General features: G+C 41.4%; 1 protein-coding gene across 2 annotated transcripts in view; it reads right to left on the bottom strand.

Annotated features, from left to right (window-relative positions):
* The window catches only part of RSRC1 (arginine and serine rich coiled-coil 1), a 284,862-nt gene that overhangs the window by 107,775 nt on the left and 151,086 nt on the right, over positions 1–26,001 (bottom strand). For both annotated transcript variants that reach the window (XM_060242387.1, XM_060242388.1), the window contains exon 6: positions 8,080–8,131. In XM_060242387.1, coding sequence (XP_060098370.1) covers positions 8,080–8,131 — 52 coding nt within the window. The remainder of the gene's footprint in view (positions 1–8,079; positions 8,132–26,001) is intronic.

Below are 26,001 nucleotides of genomic sequence, written 5' to 3'. Positions count from 1 at the left end.
CTCTCAAATGCTGGCTGCGTCCAAGAGTTGGACAGGTGAACACAGTGATGTCTACTTAGGCCCTGTGACACAGGGAGACACAGCAGAACATGACTCTCAGGATAGACACAGAGGTCATAAACGGCAGGATTAACCTCTTCCCCAGAGTGTAACCAGGTGTAAATGTTTAAAAGTACAATATACCTTACTCCAGATATACTCTTCCTATGATAAACTGTGAGCACCTACCAGTTCTCAAGAACTGGCCAGCAAAGTTTTGTTTGCTATTAGGTCCCACTTTTTGAGAAGAGGTGCTAGAAATTCCTTACAGTGTTTGTCACAAAATTGCACAGTTGTCAAGTCTTGCTGCTCAAATGCCAGTCTTCCATATACCTCTTTTGCCTCTACGCTGGTAATTAGGAGATTAATATACCTTTTCAGAGCCTGTTTTTAGCCCAGGGATATTCAATCATGAATTCCTGTTTGAAATTATTGATAATTATTTGGGAACTTTGAGAGTTGTGATTGACAGAAAGTCCTAACATTAAAGAGAACCTAAAATGCCAGGCTGACAGGTGGCCTGGTATACTCCAAATCTACACCCTTTTCTACCAATGGTGGGTTCTTATTACCTGTGTTACTTCTTAGGAGAGGCTTAAGAGGGCAGGAGGTGAAGTTATTCTGATGAGGAAGACATTTTTTTTAAGAGGGCAGGTCTTTGTCCTTTGTGCAAGGTGGAAAGTCAAGTTGTTTTCCCACAAACACTGGTCATTCAATTTTTTTAAGCTATGGGAGATATGCCCATCCTCCATTGTTTCCAATGGAGGGTCATGGCACAACTTTGTGCTGCATAAACATCAGAGACATTTAAACTTTAAATGCCTCACTGAAAGTTCACTCTGAAGGCATTTAAAGAGGCTGAGAGCCCTTTAAATGCCCTGTATCTGCAGCTATATGGTGGCTCCAAAAATTCCCTAATGTTTTTGGGATCTTCTGGGGCAGCCATTTTTTTATAGCTGAATCATTAGCCCCCTCAGTGGTCAGCTGAGAAAATACCTGATAAATACTGATAAAAGTATTTTTTCAGCTTGGTTTATAAAGCTGATAAATACTGATAAAGTATTTTTTCAGCTTGGTTTATACTGAGCGCACACCCTTAAGTTTGAAACAAGATCAAACCAGGAAGCCATGAAATTCCTATTAAATGCATAGGCCCCCTTGGCTGCAAGGGTCCCTGGAGTGCAAGAGATACTGGGGTAACAGGCTAGTCCTAGCTCACAGGGATTCAAAATGCCAAGGGAAAAGAAAGCATCAAGGGCCACTGAAAGTGACATCTAACCATCTTGATATATATATGTGTATATACCGTACTGTAGCACCTTTAACTTGTAGTGGTTTTAATTAATTTATTATCTAATGTGTTTTAACTGTATTTTATTGTATAATTGTATTTATTATAATCATGGTACACTCCATGTCTTGTGAGCCACCCTGAGCCTGCCTTGGCGAGGAGGGCGGGATATAAATAAAAGTTTATTATTATTATTATTATTATTATTATTATTATTATTATTATTATTATTATTATTATTATTATTATTATTATTATTATTATAGTCTGAACGAGCTTTTGGTGAGATATTTGAAAAAACAAATAAAGCAAACTGACCTTGAGGGAGTTGTTTCTTGTTTTCCCGCAGACACATATGGAGGGCGATAGGATCATGAGTCACATACAAAGGGTGAGAATAGGTAAACAGAGATTAACTAATTGCTGATCCTGTTTATCTTCCCCATTTCCAGACACCCACTTCTTATTTTAAAGTCAAGAACAGAGCACAACCTGAAGACATGTGTAGCATGATGGCTCTTGTTGCCAGTCTATAGCTTTTCCCTGGCAACTTGAGCTACATGATCATACAACCATGGGCAAACATGGATATTACAAGTCTATATTCAGAAATATGGATCAGCCTTTTTAGTAGAAAGCACTTAAACTAATTTATGACTTTATTTCCAAAAGGCAGCTTGGCTACAATTTGGTCATTGCCTCAAAATAGGAAGTTTTTTAAAAATATATTATTTAACGTGCATATTTTGTTTTCTACTCTTAACATGACACCCAACCTGGTATATAGCATGTAAAACCAACAATTTAATAAGCAGCAATAATAAAGAATTTTAATTTCAATATATTAATTAAAGTAAAGTTTAGGAATGTTTAAAGACTTTGTTTGACTAATAATCATCTTTTAACCCGTTAACTGATTAAATTTCAATAAATGTGTGTATCATTTATATTACAACAGAAATGCCAGAAATGCCAATATCAGCTAAGGTTAATAAACAAGCTCTTTCTTAGCAGGCAAGACTAACTTTTCTAATTTTTTTTCTTTCTCTGTTTAATTAACAACATTGGAATCCAAGAATAAAGTGCAAAAAAGGTGAAATTTTTAATTTTTCATCTTTTTCAACTGAAATTTCAACACATTATACCAATTAATCAACTACATCTTTAGTTGATTGATGTACTAAATAAAGCAAAGATTAAGTTTTCCTGTTTAAAATAACCTTTTCTCAGCTTATTTTTACTTTTCTATGTTCACATATTTTTAACAGAAAAAAGTCACATTTTAGAACACAAGGTTTATAACCTGACCATATCCATGTTACAGTAAGATAAAGGCTAGAATTCAAACAGTCCCTTGCAAGTACCTAAAGAGCTTCCACAAATGCATGGAGGGATTGAGAATTTTTACTTCCAGCAGCAGAATATTCACTGTAGTTCAAGAGGATTTCTGAAAGTTGAGAAGAAGTTTTCAGGAAGATATGGGAAACATGGGGAGAATGCAGGGGAAAAGACCCAGTGTGTATGCAAAATATAATATGCAGTTCTTTGTACTACCAGTTGCTAAAATCTATTCTATTCTGAATTACTTCCAAAATTACATCTTCTGCATATGCATGCTGGATGCACACTCCGATTTATCTTAAACTAAATGAAAGTGGAATCACAATGTAAATATAGGAAACTTCGAAATAATAAAGTTATAATTTTTTTAAAAAGTTATTGTAAATGATTCCACATCATTTAAATATCAGCCATTTCCAATTTGTGCTGTTTTCCTGTTTGTTGTTGTCTTGCCCTACAAGTAGCTTTGCATAGGAACTGAGAGCTGGAAGTAAAAGGCCAGCCTATTTAACTAGGCCATTTTCATTTTCATTCAGGGAAAAAAATAAGCATGGAATCTATAAAGTAATGAATGATCCTATTAGTTCCACCAGACTAAAATCATACAGTCTACGTATGTGGTCCTCCCAGCCACAGCTGTCATGGACCATTTTGGAACCACAGATTGCAGACCACTTATTAGGTAAGACTGAACGGAGATGTGTCATTCTTAAGAAATATTCCATGAAAGAATGGATACTGTTGCATAAGAAATGTCCTGCTATGTTAGTAATAGCTAACACTAATACGTGTGCATTTTTCTATCAAACTCAGTTATAGGACTTTTTTAAAAAAAAGAAAAAGAAAACTGATAAAGAATTAACAGGAACAAACTGGCTGCATAATCGCAAGATAATGAGTTAAACAACCAAACATCCAGATTAACTGTCAAACAGCTCCATTAAACACAAAATGTTCATTATTCCTCTGTCAGTTTTCTACCACATATTGGTAATGTCATATTAACATCTCTACTCTGAAGTCTGCTTTAAACTATCAACAATTCTGTCTTTAAAATACAGTATTTTGCATGCTCTTTTATAACAGATTTGAAATGCAGATTCCACACACAGATCAGAAAACCATTTCAACTCAGGACCTTTGAACGTGCACATCAATCAACTTTTGTAATTGTCTTTATAAGCAGAAAAAGAGAAACTTACCAGTGTAGCAGATTTTAGCTACGTTTTTGTATGGACATTAATTATTCAGTAGTGTTCACATCTATTTAAGTTTTTTTAAAGCAGATTTCTTAAATTCAGTTAAAGCACAAATGAACCAAAACATGTAAATACTTTCAATTTTATAAACTATCACTACTTTTTAAAATCAAGGGTAACTACACAATACCCTGATTCCCCCCTCACCCCCCTTGGAAGTATTTGAGAGAAGCAGGATACATTTAATGTACAAGCAGGCATGAAACCTTTTACGGTTCTCTGTCATTCAATAATGAATTCTGAAAAAGAAATCACAGACACCCAAGTGGTTTGGCAACTGTAAGTGACAGAAGCGATAGTAAATCCTCTGTTTACACTAGGGATTAGACGGGAGATTTTGAGTAGCAAACTGAGCTGTCCATGGTCAAGGGAACCTGTTCCTTGTCAGCCCATAGGGCACAAGGACAAAACATGGTCCTGGCAGGAAGTGACCCAGAAACATATTCCAACGAAGGATTTATACAAAGCCAGTCTGCCTCAGAGAAACTCCATATGACCATTAACTGGGCTGCAAGGCTTGCCAGGAGGCCTAATTACAGGTCTACAGAGCCCAATAACAAAAGCTGAAGAGCTTTAGCCTAGGGATGATCTGCTTTATACTGACTTGAGAGAGTCCATATAGAGTGACAAAAAGAAAGCGGTTTAGCTTTAAAATTCTCCCAAGAGACACAGCATTGTAACTAAGCCTGGAAAGCCCACATGCAACATACTTCAGATAGGCTTAAACATACCACCCTCTCAAAATTAACATTCAGCTACTGCCTGCTTAACATCTGCTCAAGCATGGCACATTGCTGTGATATTTTTAGACTATGCTAAAATGGCTTTCTTCTAACTAACTACTGAGAGGGATAAGTAAATAAAATCACTCAAATATAAATTTATAGCTGATAGTAATAATCCTTGCTGAGTGGCAGTTTTTATGAGCACAAAATTAGTTTCCTTAAACAACTCATTAAAAGTACTTAAGTGGCTTTAGTGATTGCCCTCGCTGTGTAAACGTATCTACAGTCTGTCATTAACATGAAATCTATGACCAACATTCAAGTAATATAAACTAGGACTATGTTACTCAAAGCATGGATTAGCAGTGTAGGTTTCAAAAAAGAATATTTTATGCAAATTTCATCATAGCTAATTAAGGAACTCTGAAACATTCTAGAAGATTACCTGAAAGCACCATAAGTGTAATAAATACACCAAGAACATGCTGTGTTTCAAAATGCACTCAGAACTCCTACACAAGAACTCTTTTCAACAAACCTTACGAATATTGGTCTTTACTTTGAAAACTAAACTGAACTGCTCTCAGATGCTAAGATTTTTTTTGCTGAGCACACATACGAGGTTGCATATTGCCAGTGCTATCTTACAATACTCAGCACTCACCATTTTCACCACAGAAAAATATACATCAATAACACTAAAGAGAATTCTTGCCCAAAGGAAAAAATTAGAATGTAAAGCAGGAACAGCAATATGATACTTAAGGATTGCAACTTACTAATGCACCTCAGTATTAACATGCTAAATAACGAAAACTTACCTTAGATAATTACCTCTGAGGCCCTCTTACCTGATACCCACGTTTGTGGCAAACCACAGTTCATTTCTGCACCAAACTAGACAACAAGGCTTAGCAGTTGTCCCTCCCCTCCAAACCAGGATTCCAAACACTGGTTTTGGAATCCTGGTCTGGAGTACAAGAGCAAACTACAGTTTGCCCCTTCATATGCAACTGCACATTGTAGACTGGATCCCGTGGCAAAGATCTCCACACCCAATGGGCGGAGTAACTTTCTTTGATTCCCCCTAGCTGCTGTAATGCTGCCTTATATGTGATTCATCCATCAGTGTGGTACATCATTGTGGTCCATCAAGCTCAGACTGGTTGCAGTTCTCCAGAATCTCAGGTAGAGGTTTTTCACATCACCTATTGCCTGAACTTTTAGCTGGTGGTGACAGCAATTGAACCTGTAACCTACTACATCCAAGCAGCTCTGCCTTTGAGCTACAGTCCCTCCCTATGGCTCCTGTGTCAGCTACACAACTCCCCCCCATACTCCCTCTAAGCTGCAGAGTCTTGTGAGAAAAAACTCTACTGGCATTAAAGTTGTGAACTACTGCATACATTAGTTTGCTCGGACGCTATTTTTCCTTAGCTAAATGTGTGAACCAGAGGCTAAAAAACTGTGAGCTAGCTCACACTAACTCAGCTTAGAGGGAACATTGCTCCCTCCCATGTTTCTCTTGGGGGTCCTCATCCAGCAGCAGCAGCATTTCAGGGGGCTTTCCCAGCTGCAATAGGACGCAGATAATTAGTGCTTCTGTGCACAGAATTTAGATGGGATCCAACCCTATGGTTTGCCACAAACTGAGAAATAACAACTTATGTTGCCATACATAAGCGGGGGGGGGGGGGACAAGGATTATGCAAGCAAGTGAAGTTCTATGGTTTGCGATTGCTAAACACAACTTTTAATTGTACAAAACCAATCCATATTCAGTGTGTGTACCTTTCCTTTACAACATTTAAATGAAACCGGATTTCAGATTTTATGAATAACTAATGCATTTTCCAAACCCATAATTCATTGATGAGCAATCTGGACCTCTAAGTATAACTCGAAGTTTAAGTTTTTTAAAATTAAAAAGTGTCATAAAAACCTCAATATACCTTGAAATGTACAGGCTTCTGATCACAATGACATAAAACTCATAGTACCTTTAATACATTTTCTAGGTGTTAAATTAAAAAATGAGGTGTGACAGCTCAGAGCAGTATAAACAAATTGTGCTTTTCAAGGTCTACACTGTCACATCTACTTTATAATTATATGCTTCAAATACATATTAAAAGAATGGAAGAACAATGCATATGTTTGAAACTATGACATAAAACACTATACTGGAAAATGTGAATTCTTGCAGGCTATAGTAAGAGGAAAAGATTTTGCTTTAAACAAAAGCTTTCAAAAATGCTTCTAAACCAGATATTTCCATATTTCATCATAAGATACATACAAAAAGATAAATCTAAATGCATAAAATTAAATCATAATTTGAATAAATGTTAAAACATACATTAAATAAAACAAACTGTTGCTTTTAAATACCAAAGCATGCATACAAATTCCACAGGATAGCAAGGGATACTAGAATATGAATGTATCAGATTATTACTTTGTTGTCCTTCTGATCCTATCTTCATACTAAGATCCTACTGCTCTCTGGTGTTCTGCTATAAGCTAGTTAATACAAACATATAACTGTACACTACCAGAACCACATGAAGATTATTAAACTGCTACTATATCTGTGCTGGCTTACATTTCTATGTCTAATCATGATTAATGTTTATTTAGCCCCTTCTAATGGTGAGCTGGAGTTTGATGCTGTCTGGGAGAAATTTTCTGACTATGTGATGTCTTTGTCTAGGAAATTCCATACTGCTCAGCTCATGATTTTTGGTGATTTTAATGCTCGGATAGGCAGTAACAATCAGAAATGGATCTCTCTCTATGTCTAAAATACAGTTCTACTACCATAGTTATATTGCTGTCGTAACAATCAGCAGAGCAACACAGGGCAGCATTGTACAAGCTGCAAACAGAAGTATGAAATATCTGTGGACCCTTATCCACCTTTACTCTATACCCCTGCACTCTCTGAGCACTGCCCCCCCTCCCAAAAGTAAATGCTCTGAGGTGGTAAAGCAGCACAGGCAAAATACCCCTAAGGTATGGAGGGGTAAAAATATGCAGAGACAAAACTGATTTATTTAAATATTGGTATACCACTTTTTCCACTAAACACGGTGGCTCACAGAAGCTTATAAAGGCCTGAGCAGCAGGAAGAAAGCAATTAAAAACTTAAAATTAAAACAATGACCACTTTTCTCCTTCACCATAATAAATCCAGATTAGTTATCTGCTAAATATCTGTCTGAAAATACCAGCCTTGAATCTTTTCTGGAAGAAAACTAGCATAGAAGCACACTGCCACAGAGGGCATTCCGCAAAAACCAAGTGAAACTGCCTGCATGTCAGTTGGCACCCAGTTGTTCCACCACAATTCCTCTGTCATCAGAATGAAGATGGTAACAACCCATAATTTCTTTCATTCACATCTTGGTGTATCTTTACTTACCAGCAGCTTCAAGAACCAGCTGTAATCTAGCTTTGGCCTGTTCAGCAGCAGACTAGAAATAAAGAGATGGATAAAATTTAAAAAAAAACATTCCTGTGTCAGCTAATTGTTGAAATCAATGCTTGGGCAAGTTACACATTCTAGCACATACCTCTGAGATCTGGTAAATATTAAATTTGCTTTAGTGTTCTATGCTCTGACCTGGATTGCCCCAGCCAGGTCTTGTCAGATCTTGCGAGCTAAGTAGGGATGGCCCTGGTCAGTATTTACATGGGAGATCACCAAGGAATATCAGGATTGTGACACAGAGTTAGACAATGGCAAACAACCTCTGAATGTCTCTTGCTTTGAAAGTCCCAGGGGGTCACCATAATTCAGCTGGAACCTGACACCAACACACACACACACCAACACACACACACACATTGTTCTACTGTATTCTAGGATTCTTGGGTCAAAATTTCCTGAAAACCTTATTTTGTTTTAGTCCAGTGATTTTATTTTTTTTGGGGGGGGGGGGGGCGGGTTGCCTAAATATCTTATTTCACAAAACATGATACTCATAAAAATCAGTTATATGATATACATGCTTATGAATGAAGAATCAATTAAGAGAATGATCACCACATCACTCAAACCTTTCAGGGCTATAATAAAGCAGAAAACAATGACCTCAAATACCCTGCTATCTCTACACAAGGGAAGGGAGGAAAAGCTCCTAGGTAGGACAATGCAGGATCATTCTTAATTTGTGTTTAATCCAGTTAAAACCATACAAATTCAAAATTGCCCACTGGCTAGTATTGGGAACTGTTCAAACAGTGGCATAAGGGAGAAACACACAAAAGATAAACAATGGCTAAAAACATACCAGGTAGCAAGAGTATGGTCTATACTAAGTGGAAATGTCATTATTGTGCCAACGTTATCAATACTACTCAGTCACTGAAGTGCTGAAAATATAAGCACAATGCTGAAAATACACTGCAGAAATTGCCTTCAATGCATTGCAACAGACAAATACCAAACTGGGTGCCTGTTCAAGCAATCCAAATGTTAGTTAAGGTGGATCAAAACCTGCTCTGATGAGCAGGATCACTGGACACTAATTTGTCAATCAAGTACATCTTTCACTTTTATGCAGGGTGGGGTTTTTTTGCAGAAAAAGCCCAGCAAGAACTTATTTGCATATTAGGCCACACCCTGATGCCAAGCCAGCCAGAATTGTGTTCCTGCTCAAAAAAGCCCTGCTTTTATGCTAAAAACAAACTCTTTGAATTAGATCTGTGCTCCTAATGCATAAAATCTTTCCAACTATATAGAATTGTTACAGGGCAAGACAATAAAGCCTGACAGAGATTCTATTGCAAAGAATCCTCAGACAGACTTCATGCTTTATGATGGCATTTCAATATTTCAGGGCTGAACACACCCACCATTATTTTTTCTCTGCCTGTTTTTCTGCTACTCCAACAGTTACATGTTAGATTATTAGCACTCTAAACAGTTTACTAGTATTAATGTACTATGAAACCAGGTGTTAACCACATCACAAACTAGACCCAGTCAACCCAAAAGGACCCAATAAAATTAAACAATGATTTCCTTGTACTTTACAACTAGTTTCTATAAATAAGCTATCTCTACAGTCAAATAGTATTTTGAATAAAAGTTAAGTTTCAATAGACAAGAGTATCATTTCATTTTAATATCAGTGGCAGCTTTTGTTAAAACAAAGAACTGAAAGTAATCATAAGGGAAAAAAAGTATTGGAATAATCATAAGACTATCAGGATTGCGACACAGAGTCAGGCAATGGCAAACCATCTCTATTAGCCCTTTTCCACTCACAGCAATTATACCAATATAATTTTTCAGAATATACACACAACCATATCAGAAGGAAAAATGAAATTGTGGGATTTTGCAGTTTTCTATAACCTGCCATATCTTTTTTAAAATTTAAAATTTTATGATTAATTCATCTTAGATACTTTTTACAGCAGTTGATATATTTCTTTGGGCATGTGTATGTTTGCACAACTGGCTCGAAGAGTACACCAACACTGAGTAGGGCCAGAAAGAACAGATGTTTTCTGTGGTATCTATCTATATCGATAGCCACAGCAGCCCAACAAATTCAGATGGAAAAAGTCATCAAGAACAGAAAATGACTATATAGGGTGTCATCCAGAGAAACTAAGCATGTATAATTTCCTAAAGCATCAAACACACTTACCTCAACTGCAGCCACAGAGCAGTAATATGCATAACCATGGTAGGCATTAAGAACATAGATTCTCATATTAGAACCACCCAGTACTAAGAGCTTATTTGCTCAACTTTCTGCCGCAGAGGTACCTGACCATCAGATTATAACTTTTGCAAAAATTATCCAAAAGGTCAGCAATAAAACTTTATACTATTACTTGAGCATGGCTTATCCAAGCAACACAGCCTATGCTGGCCTCATGAGAATTCCTTCAAAAAATGGGAAGAATTCCTTCAAAAAATGGGAAGCTTACAAAGGTTTAGCTCAGAGCTTCATATGGCTTGCAGAAACTGAATAGGCTGAAGAAAGTGTCCAAATGAGTTTCTCTAAAGTTCTGACTATCAAAAGAAAATTACGGTAGTCCAGGCTCTGAAACACAAATGCAAATATTTAAAACTGGTATAACAATCTTCCATAGATTATCACAAAACTGAAAATTGGGGGGGATTTTCTACTAAGTAACAACATTTTTGTTAACAACCACGTGTTGCATTTTGTAAACAATGGTTCATTCCTAAATCTAAGAATTCTTATAATTTTAAAGACAGGTACACATTCTGCAAGAATATTAGAGAGTTATGCTTACACTCAAGCTTGATGGAGTACACCAAGTTCTTTCAGATAACATTTCAAGTATCCAAAACCCTCTAAAAAAAAAGTCTCACAGAGAGAGCAAGCAAATGGTAGAGAAAATGCAAGCTTTTATCTAACCTTTCTCTGTATCAAAGAAAGTGCAGAAAAAAATCTTTTACAAGGTATTCCTGAGCAAATACAAGTGCTTCTTCCTCTCACGGGACAAAGAGCCGCTAAGCCCTACTGAGTTGCTTTTGTAAAGAAAAAGAAGAAAGGCTGAACTAACACAGGTGAGAAAGGCAGGGCAGGATAGAATCTTTCCTTACACACAAGACCTGCAGATCTACTTTCAAGCATGAACACCAGTCTATTGCTTGAAATAATGGGCCAGGGCAGCTGTCAGCCTTCAGAATTGGTCTAGTACTTTTACCCCTGAAGGAATAAATGCTCCCCTAAAGCAGCTGGCTGCTGGTGTTAAATTAGGATTACAACTGCCATGGCTTGAAACTGAATGATGTGAACTGCTGCTTAGGAGAAAGGGCTCCAGCTTGGTGTCTTGGTCATCAGAGTGAAGGCTTTTTGTCAATGGGCGGGCTGACTTGGTTGTAAGTGCTTTAGCTTATGCCAAGTGACAAACTAGAATGCCTAACTATGAACAGATATGCCTGTTAGACACAGGCTCACAGCAGACTTTGCTAACTTCTATGCAGTCTAGGTGCATGTGTGCAAACAGCAACAGAAGAAGGGATCATGACCTCTCCTTGCTCTGCAGGGGGGGAAATGTATAAAAAACAGTGCATCCAATATCTCACTATTAAGACCTTATATGCAGTTGCAGCTCCCAATAGTCCAATGCCAGAGGCTGTGAGAAAAGTGTATAGTATACATATCAGAAACGTTCAGCTAGAGGACATTCCAGCTCACAGGGATCAGTCATCCATCATATAGTTTCATGTGGGTTGGCTGAGTCCACATAGAAATATTACACTCCAGGAGCTGAATTGATAATGAATTATTTTATAAGTGTATTCTGATACTATCTACATTTCAGAACAGCCTCCCACTTAAGAAAGCCAAGACCTTTTCTTCTGGTTTAGGCCTTATAAAATGAAACATAGATATGGAATTTGTGTTGTACATAACACTTTTAGCTTCCTAGGAAGTGGTCACTGAAGTCCATTTTATGATTCTCCAGCAGTTGCCTAGAGAATGTCCTCTTAATTATTCAATTCCTGCATAAAATTTATACAAGTGAACACATTCTCCATTGCTGCCCTGTAACCACTAAACTGCTACTTCTCAAAAGCACAAACAGAAAACATCTTGGCTGGTTTTTGGTGTTCAAAGTGAGTAGGCCATGAAGCAATTTTAATCTGAAAAGATATTTTTTTATCATTTTTGTTTTTAAAATTCTGTTAATCTTCCCTGAGACATTTAAATGGTTTTGCTTACAAATTTAAATAAATGAAAATATTCAATAGTTATCCACAAGATATAAGATTATGAAATTAATAAAATATATCAAAGTAACACTTTACGCAACTGTTCTTAAGTGGTTGTACAGAAAGTAGCATGGCACTTAAACTAAAAACAATGTGGTTGTTCTAATTAAAAAGAAGAAACTATAAAAAACGTATTTGGCTAGCATAATTTTATAAATAGTTTTTGACATACAAGTTTATGAAGGAGGTGAAGAACAAATCTGCTTTACATTATAGTGTGACTAATTATTTATGTTACGATTAATATTGTGCAATTAGATTTAGGGGTATTAACTGTCAAAGAAAAGTAATTATGAAGAATAAGCTAAAGATTCTGTGATTCATTAGAGTTTTTTCTTGTTAACTTACTAGAAATTAATTATGGTGAATAGAAACCGTAATAAGCAAAAGTATGATTGCCTTGTTTTGTGACATCATTTAAAACAATGCATGACACTTCAATACAGCAGGGCATGACAGCAGGGCCCAGCATAAATTTGATTTCTCTCAGCTATCAGAATATATATACCAGGATAACAACCAGTGGAAATACAGATGTGCACAGCATAAACTTCATAATATTTCTGACTAAACAATTTTGTGAATATCACAAACTGCAGGAGATGAAAGAGGGTGTTCATACTTGGGAGTAGCAATGAACTTCTGATACTTACTCTGTATCTCATTGAGCCTTGAGTCTCATTGAGAAAGGGGGGGCTTACATGAAATTTAAAAACATGGTATTCTGGGCTCTAGGATTCAACCCGTTTAAGCATGTCCACTGGTATCAACGAAGGGTGTACAGTTTTTTTCCCTCAGTATTTTTAGATGCATTGGACCAGAACAAATTTCAGGATTCCTGAAAAAACCTGAATCCCAATACCGGTGAAGTATTTGAATCTGGGAATTTTTGGAAATCCCAAAATTTTCTGATCCTAGATCCAAACTGAAAAATACCAAGGAAAACAAAACTAGTGGCAAAGCCACTAAAAACAGGTGCAAGGCAGCTAGCTGGGGCTCTTTTGGGCAGTCACTTTAAACCAGGCTGCCCAAAAAAGCTCACCAAGAAGCCAATCCTGAGGGGAGAACTTTCCCTGCAGCCTCTGCCAGGCAGCTGGGTTTAAACCAGACTGCTCAACACAGCTCACCCAGGAGTCAATCCCTGCAGGCTTGGCAGGGGTTCTGCTGAGCAGCCCAGGTTTAGACTGGGCTGTCCAACAGAGTCTGCCAAGCAGCTGATCCTTCAGGGAGAACTCTCCTCACAGGCTCCGCTGAGGCTCTTCTGGGCAGCACAGTTTACAGCTGACTGTCCAACAGAGCCTGCTCAGGTGATGATCCTGTGCAGGCTCTGCTGGGCCACCTGGTTTAGACCAGACTGCTCAATACAGCCCACCCAGGAGTTGATTCTGTGAGGAGAACTCTCCCTGAATGCTCTGTTGAGGTTCCACTGGGCAGCCTGGTTTAGATCTGACTGCCCAACACAGCCTGTCCAGAAGCCATTCCTGTGGTGAAAGTTCTCCCTGCAAACTCTGCTGAGCAGCCTGGTTTTGCCAGTAAATTCCCAAATATATCTGAGATGTTTTGGGAGATTCTTTCAGTTCTCTCACCTCCCCCCAAAATAAAATCCTAGATATATCTGGGAAACCAAAATGTAACCAAAAAATACCAGTAAGGTGTTTTTTGGGGTATATTTTCATTTCAGGTAAACCCTAGTAGCAGGATATAAACTGGAGTGATGGCGATAGCTCCTTTGCTGCTGCTTCTGGTCTTCCACCCATCCCCTTGCTGCAATCATTGTGGTCCTGTCACAGTTCCACCCTCCTGCAAAGCAACACCCATATTTCACCAAAGATCCTAAAGCCTAGGATGTGCAGCACATGAACCTTAAATGGATGAAGCAAACATTATACAGAGAAGATTTTCCCTGGTCTTCTCATTCTCAAGAAGACATCTTGTTTGTTTTTAATTGCAGGTATTTATTATTTATTTCATTAGGTTTTTATCCCACCCTCCCCCGCATGCATGGCTCAGGGCGCCTTACAACAAATGATAAAACAAATAAAACAAGTAAAAACAATCTGTTGGCTAAATTATACAAACAATAATAAATATATCAGCATACAAAATGTGAAGTCAGCGTAAATGTGTAGTACTCCAATAAGATCTATATCAAGGTTGCCCATAAACCAACTGGACTGTGGGCAATCACCACCAGTATCTCTGATCAGATACCATACCAGGCCAGTGCGAGGTAAAGCAGGGAAGGTCAATATAACTGAACACCTGTCACCTCAACCAAAGTCCTGCTGGAACATATCCATTTACAGGACCTGTAGAATTGAAGAAGGTCCTGCATATGGCCCTGATCTCACTTGGGAGAGTTTTCCACAAGGCTGAAGCCAGAGCCAAGAAAGCTCTAGCTAAGTGGATGCCTTTTGGGCTGGGGATGATCAGCAGATAGTGGATGAGCTCAGCAAGGGACAGTGGCTAGTGGTAGAGCATCTGCTTGGGAAGCAGACGGTCCCAGGTTCAATCCCTGGCATCTCCAAAAAAAAGGGTCCAGGCAAATAGGTGTGAAAAACCTCAGCTTGAGATCCCAGAGAGCCGCTGCCAGTCTGAGAAGACAATACTGACTTTGATGGACCAAGGGTCTGATTCAGTATAAGGCAGCTTCATATGTTCATGTTCATCTTCAAGGGAAACAATGAAAGAGGCAGTCCTGCAGATGTTGGTCCCAGAGTGCACAGGGCTTCCAAGTTTAATACCTTGAGCTTGTTTGGAGGTTCTAGCACGGGAGCACAGCTATCATATACCCTTGACTGAAGAACAGTATATTCCTATCTGGGATGGTTGTCCTCTTCCACTGAGTGTGAAACTTTGGGAGAAATGCATAAGAAGTGGTGAGGGAGGGAGGGGACACCCACCTAGCCAGCCAGATCAGCCAAATCAACCCTGGTGATCAATGGGGTGACAGATGTTGCAGTCAGACCTTGAACTTGATTTTGTCTCCACTGGAAGTCAAAGCAGGTTTTATACATATACACTGGTTTTACACACATTCACATATATATACTTTTTAAAACTTGACTTTTAATGTCTTTTAAATTTTTGGCTCCTTGTAGGTCTTAATTAGTTCTTGCTTCTCTTCAGTTGAACAGCAGCACCATTTTCAACCTCTGAGGGACTGGAATTTTTTTTAAAAAAAATTCTAGGCAAGTATATAAAAAAGGACTGTAAATTCTGTACTTTTCAATCTCAATTAATTCACATCCATCATGGTCCCTGTTATCTAACACGATTATATCCTATAATGTGATAAATCTATATGTACTTTCAGTTTTGCATATAGTCCCAACAGTGGGGGGTACTCAGCGGTTAGAAAGGAAGTGCTTAGCTTTTGGCTTTTCAGGATAGCTCTGCAATCATGAAAATTTTGTAGGTGGGTCATGGGGTAAACAGTGCATGATAGCTTGGTGAACAAGATTAGAGTGACAAACTAAAAGGTAATTTGTGTCTGTTCTCTGATTTGAATACATTGCCAAGACTCTGTGAGCTAAATTGCTAGCATGTGTAGAAACATATTTTATGCTGGACATCTAGTTCTTCCACCCAGTCAATCCTAAAACGTAGTCAGGGATTCCAGTTAAGCCCCTTGTATGTTTTGGGACTGGATCCACTGCTGTAAAACAAACTGATTTCAGAGAACAGAGGGGAAGCTGATGCCAAAAGTGTAAGTCATGCAGAGGATGTCTATTTCTTTGCCCGATCCAAGCAGGAAGTGGCTGAATGAAGAAGGAACTGAATTTATATGGGGAAAGTTCTGGAGTTCAGATCAATTGGGATAAATTGAAACTCACTGACTTCACCAGAGGAGTGGAAGGGGTTGGACTGGTGAATCTTCAGGAAGGAACAGAAGCCTTGCAAAAAGGAGAGGAAGAACACATGACTCAATCTGTTAGGATTTAGGGATGTGATCTGGTATAGCACCTGGGGCATGGAGAAAGAACTGAGATGCAGAAGAGAGCATGCAATGGTAGAAGAATTATGGTTTGACTCTTTATCAATGTGTGAATTACATTAACTTCTACGTGGAACTGAGAGGGAATTGCGTGGCTCAAGCGTATCCTCCTGAACAAAAAGTTGTCACAAAGATCTCATCACAAAGGTGAAAAGTACTGGGAATGAAGCATTTCTCTTCAGTGAAAGTAGTGATATACGGAGAACTGGAGTAAGGAGCATTAGGGATGCATGAGACAGAAACTTGGTTTCTTGGTTGGTTCCTGGCTCTTAATTTTGAAAGGCCCAAAGAGGGTGGAAATGAAAGAGAAGAGGTGGCAGTCCTTTTATGGCGTTTTGAAAGAAACTGAATGGGCAGAGAGGTGGCAGAGAAGAGGAGAACATGCCCTTAGGTTTTATGGGGGGGGAGAACTACCGAGTGTTCTAGTGGATGCAGTCCAGCTAGTGGAACTGGTTGAGGAAAAGGCCTCTTGGGGAGCAAGGAAGCTGTACTTAAAAACTCAGAAACAATTGAAAGAAATGTATGATGTAAAACTGAGAGAGAAGATGGGTGTGGAAATCAAGGAGGAGGAGAACAGATGGAGGCTTTCCACTGGACTTTGAATATAGTGGAGTCCAGCCCCTGGATCAAACAAACACAGCAAGTGTGCAAAGAACCTGATGGTGCTTCCATGAGAGAAACTGTTCAGCATTTTGTGAATGACTGTACTACATCTAGGGAAGAATGGGTCGGACTGGCTAAGATTCTGAAATGGCCTTAGATAAACGAACAAAGGTGGGAGAGCATGTTATCAGGTTTTGAACTATCACAAAAACAGCAGGACCACAAAAACAGCAAGAGAGTATCAGCAAAGAACTAAGGATAAAAGAGCATCAGGGAAGCAGACAGAGGAGCGGAAAATCCCCTGGTCAACCGCTAGACTTGTGAACTTGGTAACTATAAAAGTGTTCAGATGGATATGATGGAAGCAACTTCAGAATATGAAAAATATGACCCCAGTGAGAATGATTACATACATCTTTAGAAAATTAAAAGAACTAGCGACATAATAGACAAAAGACACCTAAATATAGATGGGATTATTGGTGGCTGCGGTTGACGGAAACTTACAACCTATCACATAAAGGTGAATGGAGTAATATAATAATGCAAAATTGTAAACCTTGTTATGAAAAAGTTATATATTGTATTTTGATTTTATGGTGTTGGTAATATGATCAGTAAAGGAACAATTGTATGTAAATGTATCTGTAATCATCGGAAAGGTCAGGATATAGCTTATGTAAATTGTATAATTCAGAAAAGGGTTTTATATAAAATCTGGTGGAGATTGTTTTTGCTGTAAATGTTTAACAGTATGTAGGATGGTAATTTAAACAATTAAAAAACATTTCCCCCTAAAAAAATACTTTCCCAAGAGTAATTCAGCACTTGACAAAGCCAACACCAAACTGAAAAAGTGCAATCTAATGGCAGAAGTTATTTTTAAGTCCGCTAACCAAATAGCTTCTTTTAGATCCTAATAATTATTTTAAAGTAACATTCAGAGGAATGGCAACATTTCCATGTTTCTATTTATAGTTAATCAATTTAAGGCATATTTTCTGCCAGTAGATAGAAGCTAGAATCTATGGTCTTTAAAGGTTAGATCCAGCAGAACATGGCTTTCCTGCTTCTCCCATTCCAACTCAGACCAGCTCCCTGAAATCCTGATCCTGTGGGACAGCAGTCCCCAACCACTGGGCCCCAGACCGATACCGGTCCGTGGCCCATCAGCAACCGGGCCGCCAGCTGAGCTGCCCCCGCCATGGTGCCTCACAGTCTCCCACCCCCCTGTGCCGCCTCCTCCTCCCGTGTCGCCTCCTCCTCCCTCTGTGTTTGTTATGCTCTTTAAAAGCTCACCTCCCTCCCCTGCAGCAGCAGCTGATCCACGGGAGAAACCAGCAGCAGCGGCAAGTGACCACTGAACAAACCATGCTGCCCTTGCCTCCGGAGGCAAAGGCAGCGCCGCTTGTTTAGCAGATCGCTCACCGCTGCTGCCGTGGGGGGGGGGGGAGGTGAGCTTTTAAAGAGCCGGGAAGACGCTTCCCCTGGCTTAATATAATGAACACGGAGGGAGGAGGCAACGGAGGAGGAGGAGCTGAGGCGGGGCAGCTGCGCAGCATGGGGGGGGAGGCCAAATTCAGTTCCCCCACCCTCCGATCCCTGGTGCCAAAAAGGTTGGGGACCACCGCAGAAAAGCATGGGGGGAAATTTGGGGTATGCAGTAGTAGTAGGAAATTAATGGAACTCCTTCTCCTTCCATTAGTGGAAATCTTCCTCTGCATCCAACCCAATAGCTACTACTAGAAAGGAAAAGTATACATTTATATTTGACATCCTTCTTAAGGGTACAGGAAAATATTTTGCTTATTAACAGCCTGTCAGAAGCTGCCTTCTTTTCACTATTAATTGTCAATCAACTTGTAATCTATAAAGCACAAACTTGATGCGATATACAAAAAAGTCCAATGGAATTGGCCTAATCTGGGTCTCCCATTGGCTATGATGTGCACTGCAACAACCATTGGCCCATCAAACATTACTCAAATCACTTGTGTGGCATTGGCTTAAATTCAAAGCAAATTCAGGCTTAAACAGAAGAAAACTGGGGAAGCCATTAGGCCATTCAGGTTGGACCTTGATGACATCCCTTATAAATATACAGTGGAGGTGAAGAATAGGTTTAAGGAACTAGAGTTGATAGACAGAGTGCCTGAAGAACTATGGACGGAGGTTCATGACATTGTACAAAAGGCAGCAATCAGCACCATCCCAAAGAAAAAGACATGCAAGAAAGCAAAGTGGCTGTCTGATGAGGCTTTACAAACAGCTGAGGAAAGAAGGAAAGCGATAGGCAAAGGTGAAAAGGAAATATACACCCAACTGAATGCAGATTTCCAGAGAACAGCAAGGAGAGATAAGGAGGCCTTCCTGAAGGAACAATGCAAAGCAATGGAGGAAAATAACAGAATGGGAAGGACAAGAGATCTCTTCAAGAAAATTGGAGAAATCAAGAAAACATTTCGTGCAAAAGAAGGCCATGATAAAGGACAAAAATGGTAGGGACCTAACAGAAGCAGGAGAGATCAGGAAGAGGTGGCAAGAATACACAGAAGAATTATACAAGAAGGATCTCAATGTCCTGGACAACCATGACAGTGAAATCGCTGACCTTGAGCCAGACTGTCGGAGCGGGAGTAGCAGAGTGAGGGAGATGACTTGCCCGACACAGGGCTTCAGGAAAGAAAATCAGGCAGACACGTGCAACTAGTGCCAAAAGGTGTATTAACATATATACACGACAAGTGCTCTCTTGTGCAGTCTATACAATATCACCTCCACGGGCAAAGTGCTTCGCCTAACCACCATCTCACAGGGAGAGACCTGTGTGATGCACACACAGATCATATATAGTCCAAGCAGCCAATCCTGGCCGTGCTGACTCAGCAGATTGCATCACTTGGCTTCTGCCGGCTCAAGCCGGTCTGCTGATCAGGTCACTGTGACCTAGCCTGGCAGCTAGATCACCAGCTGTCATACTGTAGCTGTCAGACTGGGTTTATGTAGATTCTTGCTCCAACACACCTCCTAATCTATTTAAACCCAGTATACCAAAACACTTTACACAGTTTACATACATGTCCACCAGCAACATTACAGTTCATATTTACGTAGCTCGGAACCCTTTCCGGAATTCGTTCAGGAACTCATCATGATTGTAAAACACATCATCGTGTTCCTGTTCAGCCAGCTCTTTCAGACGCTTGGCTTCAGCCTCCTTCTCCCTTGCCTCGCACTCTGCCACCCAGGCTTTCCATTTCTTAGCCTTTTCTTTTAACATTTCCTCAAATCCGGGTGGGTCTGGATTGACAGTCAGAGTGACATAGGGACACTTGTACCTAGCGGGACGTTGGCCTTTGGTGGACCTGGCAGACACCCGTGGCCCTGTGCTTGGACCAGCTTTGTCTTCTTCGGGTTGCTCTGTTCCCACCTCCTGGGCTGGTTGCTCTGCCCCTGTAATTGGGTGTTGAACCTCCTGACTCTCACACTTTACCTCCAGTTCCTGCATTTGAGGCTCTGCCTCCTGACTCTGCTCGTCAGGCTCTGTGCCAGCATTCGGCTCACCTTCTCCAGCCCCACTGGGTGCCACCTCCTGGGCTGGAGTTCTGGGCTGCGCTCCAACATCGTTATCGCTACTTGGCAGCAGGACAAATTGTTTCTGCAAGGAGTGCAACCTTGGCCAGCTGCTTTCTACATTGAACTGGGCACTCTTACTAAGTGTTATCTTGCTTTTGCTATTGCAGAAACGATAACACCTGGCCCTTGGCTTGTAGCCCAGAAAAATTAGGCTCTCTGCCCGGACATCCCCCTCCCCGCTACTCGTGGAGTGGATGCCAACCCGAGCCCGTGACCCAAAGACTTTTAAAGAACTCAAATCTGGGGTCTTGTTCAACAGTAACCTGTAAGGCACATTTTTCACAGTATTACACCAAACCCTATTTTGCAAAAAAACAGCTGCATGTATGGTTTCTGCCCAATAGGTCATTGGCAGTTGTGCATCCTCTAACATGCAATACATCACATTCTGCAATACAGCCCCATGCCCATTTTCTCGGGGCGTTGCCGGGTTCGTCAGACGGTGGGCAATGCCCTTGTTCTCCAGCCAACGTTTCATCTGGTTAGATAAGAATTTCCCCCCTCTGTCGGTTTGTACAGCTAGGAGATTAACCCCTAATTGTCTCTCCACTGCTTTGACCCACTTGGTGAATGTCTTATACACCTCAGACTTATGCACCATGGTGAAAACCCACGCGTACCTCGTGTGGTCGTCGGTGGCCACCAAGCAGTATCTCCTCCCCGACAGACTCTTTGGCAATGGGCCAATAACGTCTAAATGGACTAGTTCCAGGGCTCGTGTGCTTTCCCTTGAGCTTTCTTTAGCAACAGCACACGCCTTGCTTTTGGTCTTCTTGCAGACCTGGCAATCCAAGTAACATTTGCAAGGATTTACTTTCAAACTAGGCACAAGCTCCAGGGTTTTCTTTAACGCCCTAAATCCGCAGTGCCCAAGTCTCCTATGGGGCAAATGTATACAATTATTGTGCACAGGCTCATTCGACACCTGAGCCACCTGGGCACAATCACTCTGGACCACATACAGTTTACCTTCCCTCTTTCCTGTCACAAGCAACTTTCCCCCACCTCCCAGGATTTTGCAGCAGGTTTTCTCAAATCTCACCTGGTATCCCTGGTCAAACAGTGTGCTAACACTCAACAGGTTAGACTGCAGTGAGGGTACATACAACACATTTTGCAACATACATTTCAGTGCAGGAAATTCCACATTGCCTGAGCAAACAGAATTGGCAGTGGTCCCATCAGCCAATCTCACATACTTATGCTCAGGACTGTCAACGTTTTTCAACAACTCCTTCTCGCAGCAGAGATGGCTCGTTGCCCCGGAGTCTAAAATCCAAGCAGACCCTGTGCTCTCTACTGCAGACGTGACCAGCCGGGTTGCTTCCTCACACGGGCTGGCGGTCCTCCGCTCTCGCCGCACACGCCCCCGCCTCTTCTCCCTCTCAGGGCAAGCTCGGAGCAGGTGCTGCGACGACCCGCATCCATAGCAGCGACGGACTGCAAACGCAGTCGGCTCCACTTCCTCCACCTTCGGACGCCTGCCAGCAGCAGAAGCTGGCTCATTCTTGGCTGTCTTCCCGGACACACCGATAACAGCACGCTGCCCGGCCGACACCCCCGGACAGCTCACGGCCGCAATTCTCTCTTGGAAGTCAAGCAGGTGGGCACAGACGTATTCCATGGTCAGGGTCGCTACGTCCACCGTCTCCAGAGAAGTTATCAGGGGAGTGTACTCAGGTGGCAACGACGACAGCAAAATGTACACTCTGTCGTCTGGAGCTACAGTCTTGCCTCTTGCCTCCAGCTCAACGAAACAGTCCGTTAGCCGTTTGATGTGATCTTTCACACACCCTCCAGCCGGCATAACGGTGCGGAACATCCTCCTTGTCAAGGCCATGAGGGAACCAGCAGTGGTGCTAACATGCACCGCACTCAACGCGTCCCAGGCAGCCTTGGGAGTGTCCTTCCCTCGCACATAAACCAGCTGGTCATCTCCTATAGACAGCACTATGTTGGCCAGTGCCTTATCCGATAACACAGTCTCGGCAGGAGATAAGTCAGCAGGGGGGTTACTCACGAACAGCCATTGCCCTTCACGCTTGAGGTAGTGTTGCATTCTCAGGCTCCACACCGCGTAGTTGGCTGAGGTGAGCTTCTCAACGGCTACTCCAAGCTGTTGCTGAGCCATCGTGCCGACTCCTCCTCACAGCTGGCTGCCGACGTCCCTCTGGCTCTCAAACAGAGAACGGTGGTGCTTCTGTGTCCTTCACCGGCGTTACTCGCCTCCGGCTCTTTCCAAACTCACAGTCAGCTCAACTCTCAACTCTCTCCTCCGCGCAGCGGAACCGCCCTGGGCCCATAACCCTGTCGGAGCGGGAGTAGCAGAGTGAGGGAGATGACTTGCCCGACACAGGGCTTCAGGAAAGAAAATCAGGCAGACACGTGCAACTAGTGCCAAAAGGTGTATTAACATATATACACGACAAGTGCTCTCTTGTGCAGTCTATACAATATCACCTCCACGGGCAAAGTGCTTCGCCTAACCACCATCTCACAGGGAGAGACCTGTGTGATGCACACACAGATCATATATAGTCCAAGCAGCCAATCCTGGCCGTGCTGACTCAGCAGATTGCATCACTTGGCTTCTGCCGGCTCAAGCCGGTCTGCTGATCAGGTCACTGTGACCTAGCCTGGCAGCTAGATCACCAGCTGTCATACTGTAGCTGTCAGACTGGGTTTATGTAGATTCTTGCTCCAACACAGACATCCTGGAGTGTCAAATGGGGGCCTTAGAAAGCATTACTAACAACAAAGTGAGCAGAGATGATGGTATCCCAGTTGAGCTATTAAAAGTCCTAAAAGATGGTGCTGTTAAAGTGAACTACACATTATGTCAACAAATTTGGAAGATGAAACAGTGGTCACAGGATTGGAAAAGGTCAGTTTATATTCCAATCTCAAAAAAGGGTAATGCCAAAGAATGTTCAAACTATCGCACCATTGTACTCATTTCACATGCCTGCAAGGTCACGTTAAAGATCCTAGAAGCTAGGCTTCAGCAGTATGTAGATCGGAAACTACCAGAAGTTCAAGCTGGGTTTCAGAGAGGTAGAGGAACTAGAGATCAAATTGCCAACATTCACTGGATTATGGAGAAAGCACAGGAGTATCAGAAAAACGTCTATTTCTGTTTCATTGACTACGCTAAAGTGTTTGTGTGGATCACAACAAACTGTGGCAAGTCCTTCAAGAAAAGGGAGTACCAGACCACCTCACTTGTCTCCTGAGAAATTGTGTAAGGGTCAAAAAGCAACTGTCAGAACGGGATATGGAACAACTGATTGGTTTAGAATAGGAAAAGGAGTTTGACAAGGATGTATAATGTCACCCTGCTTATTTAATTTATATGCAGAGTACATCATGCAGAATGCTGGCCTGGATGAAGCACAAACCGGAATTAAGATTGCCGGGAAAAACAACAACCTCAGATATGAAGATGATACCACTCTAATGGCAGAAAATGAGGAGGACCTAAAGAACCTCTTGTTGAGGGCGAAAGAGGAGAGCACAAAAGTAGGCTTGAAACTCAACATCAAAAAAACTAAGATCATGGCATCCGGCCCCATCACACCTTGGCAAATAGAAGGGGAAGACATGGAAGTTGTGATAGACTTCACATTTCTGGGATCCAAGATCACTGCAGATGGTGACTGTAGCCATGAAATTAAAAGACGTTTGTTCCTTGGGAGGACAGCTATAATAAAAGGCAGTATAATAAAAAGCAGAGACATCACTCTGCCAACAAAAGTCCGTATAGTCAAAGTGATGGTATTCCGAGTAGTAATATATGGCTGTGAGAGCTGGACCATAAGGAGGCCGAGCGCAGAAGAACCGATGCTTTTGAGATGTGACCATAAGAAAGGCCAAGTGCAGAAAAATACGGTAGATGCTTTTGAGATGTGGTGCTGGAGAAGAATCTTGAGAGTCCCTTGGACTGAAAGAAGATCAAATCAGTCAGTCCTAAGGGAAGTCAACCCCGACTGTTCCCTGGAAGGTCAGATGCTGAAGCTGAAGCTCAAATACTTTGGCCACCAAATGAGAAGGGAGCACTCACTGGAGAAGATCCTGATGCTAGGAAAGACAAGGCAAAAGAAGAAGGGGACAGCAAAAGATGAGATGGCTGGACAGTGTTACTGATGTAACAAACACAAATTTGGGCAGACTTCGGAGGATGGTGGAAGACAGGAGAGCCTGGTGTGACTTTGTCCATGGGGTCGCAAAGAGTCGGACTCGACTGCGACTGAACAACAACAAGAAAATTCTTTAATCTGCTCCCCATAAGGCTTCAGCTTTCTTTTATTTACTTTATTTATAGACAACTCTCCCCACCATGGGCCCCAGAGCAGTCTACATCATTTTCCTTCTCTCCTCCATTTTATCCTCACAAAAACTCTGAGAGGCTGGTTAGGCTGAGACAGAGTGACTGGCCAAAGGTCACTCAGCAAGTGTGCATGGCAGAATGGGGATTTGAATTTGGGTCACCTGGAACCTGGTCTGACAATATAACCAGTAAACCACATTCTAAGGCAGGGGTGTCAAACTCATTTGTTATGAGGGCCAGATCTGACATAAATGATACCTTGCTGGGCCAGGCCATATCGGGTTGGGCTGGGCCATGTTGGGCCAGGCCATGTGTGTACCTATTTAAAATTAGGTAGCAAAGATATAAACTTTATAAAGAACACAGATAAACACAATTAATTTAAAAAAAACACCTTAAAACATGCTTAAAACGTTAGCACTTGGTCTTAAAGGTGCTTTCTTTGTATTCCTTCCATGGGATCCAGGGAATGAAGCAAAGGAAACTCTGGCTCTTTCCTTCCTTCCCCAGGGAACCAGGAAGGGGAGGCACCTCAGTCAACAGAAGGAATAGAGGCTTGGCTCAGGAGTTCTGCTGTGCAATTGAGAGAGCCTGGCAAAGCAAGCTCTGCCTTCCCCCCCCTTCCTCCCCAAAGGAGGTGCCTCAGCCAATGGAGAAAATAGAGATTTTGAGATTAAGGAAATGGAGAAAATAGAGATTTTGCAATTCTCCTGTGCGATTTAGCAAGCCTTGCAAAGCAAGCTCTTATGCAGAAGGAAGCAAGAGACAGGGAGAAGGAGACAGTCAGTTGCTCAAGGGCCTGATAGGAGCCCTGTGGGGGCCTGATTTGGCCCTCAGGCCGCATGGTTGACACCGCTATTCTAAGGTGATACTGGACTTCAATCTAGCTATTCTGCAACATTTCCTGCCCCCTGGCAGTTTATTCATGGGGAAAATCTAGCCAAGTCACAAAAGTTCTATGTTAGGTGAGAGGTGTGGTGGTTACTGCCAGGTCTGGCCAAGTTGTACAAGG

This window comes from Heteronotia binoei, chromosome 6, assembly GCF_032191835.1.
Source record: "Heteronotia binoei isolate CCM8104 ecotype False Entrance Well chromosome 6, APGP_CSIRO_Hbin_v1, whole genome shotgun sequence".
Classification (NCBI taxonomy): Eukaryota; Metazoa; Chordata; class Lepidosauria; order Squamata; family Gekkonidae; genus Heteronotia; species Heteronotia binoei.
The sequence above is the reverse complement of the archived record's forward strand: the minus strand, read 5'-3'. Positions and strand labels throughout refer to the sequence as shown.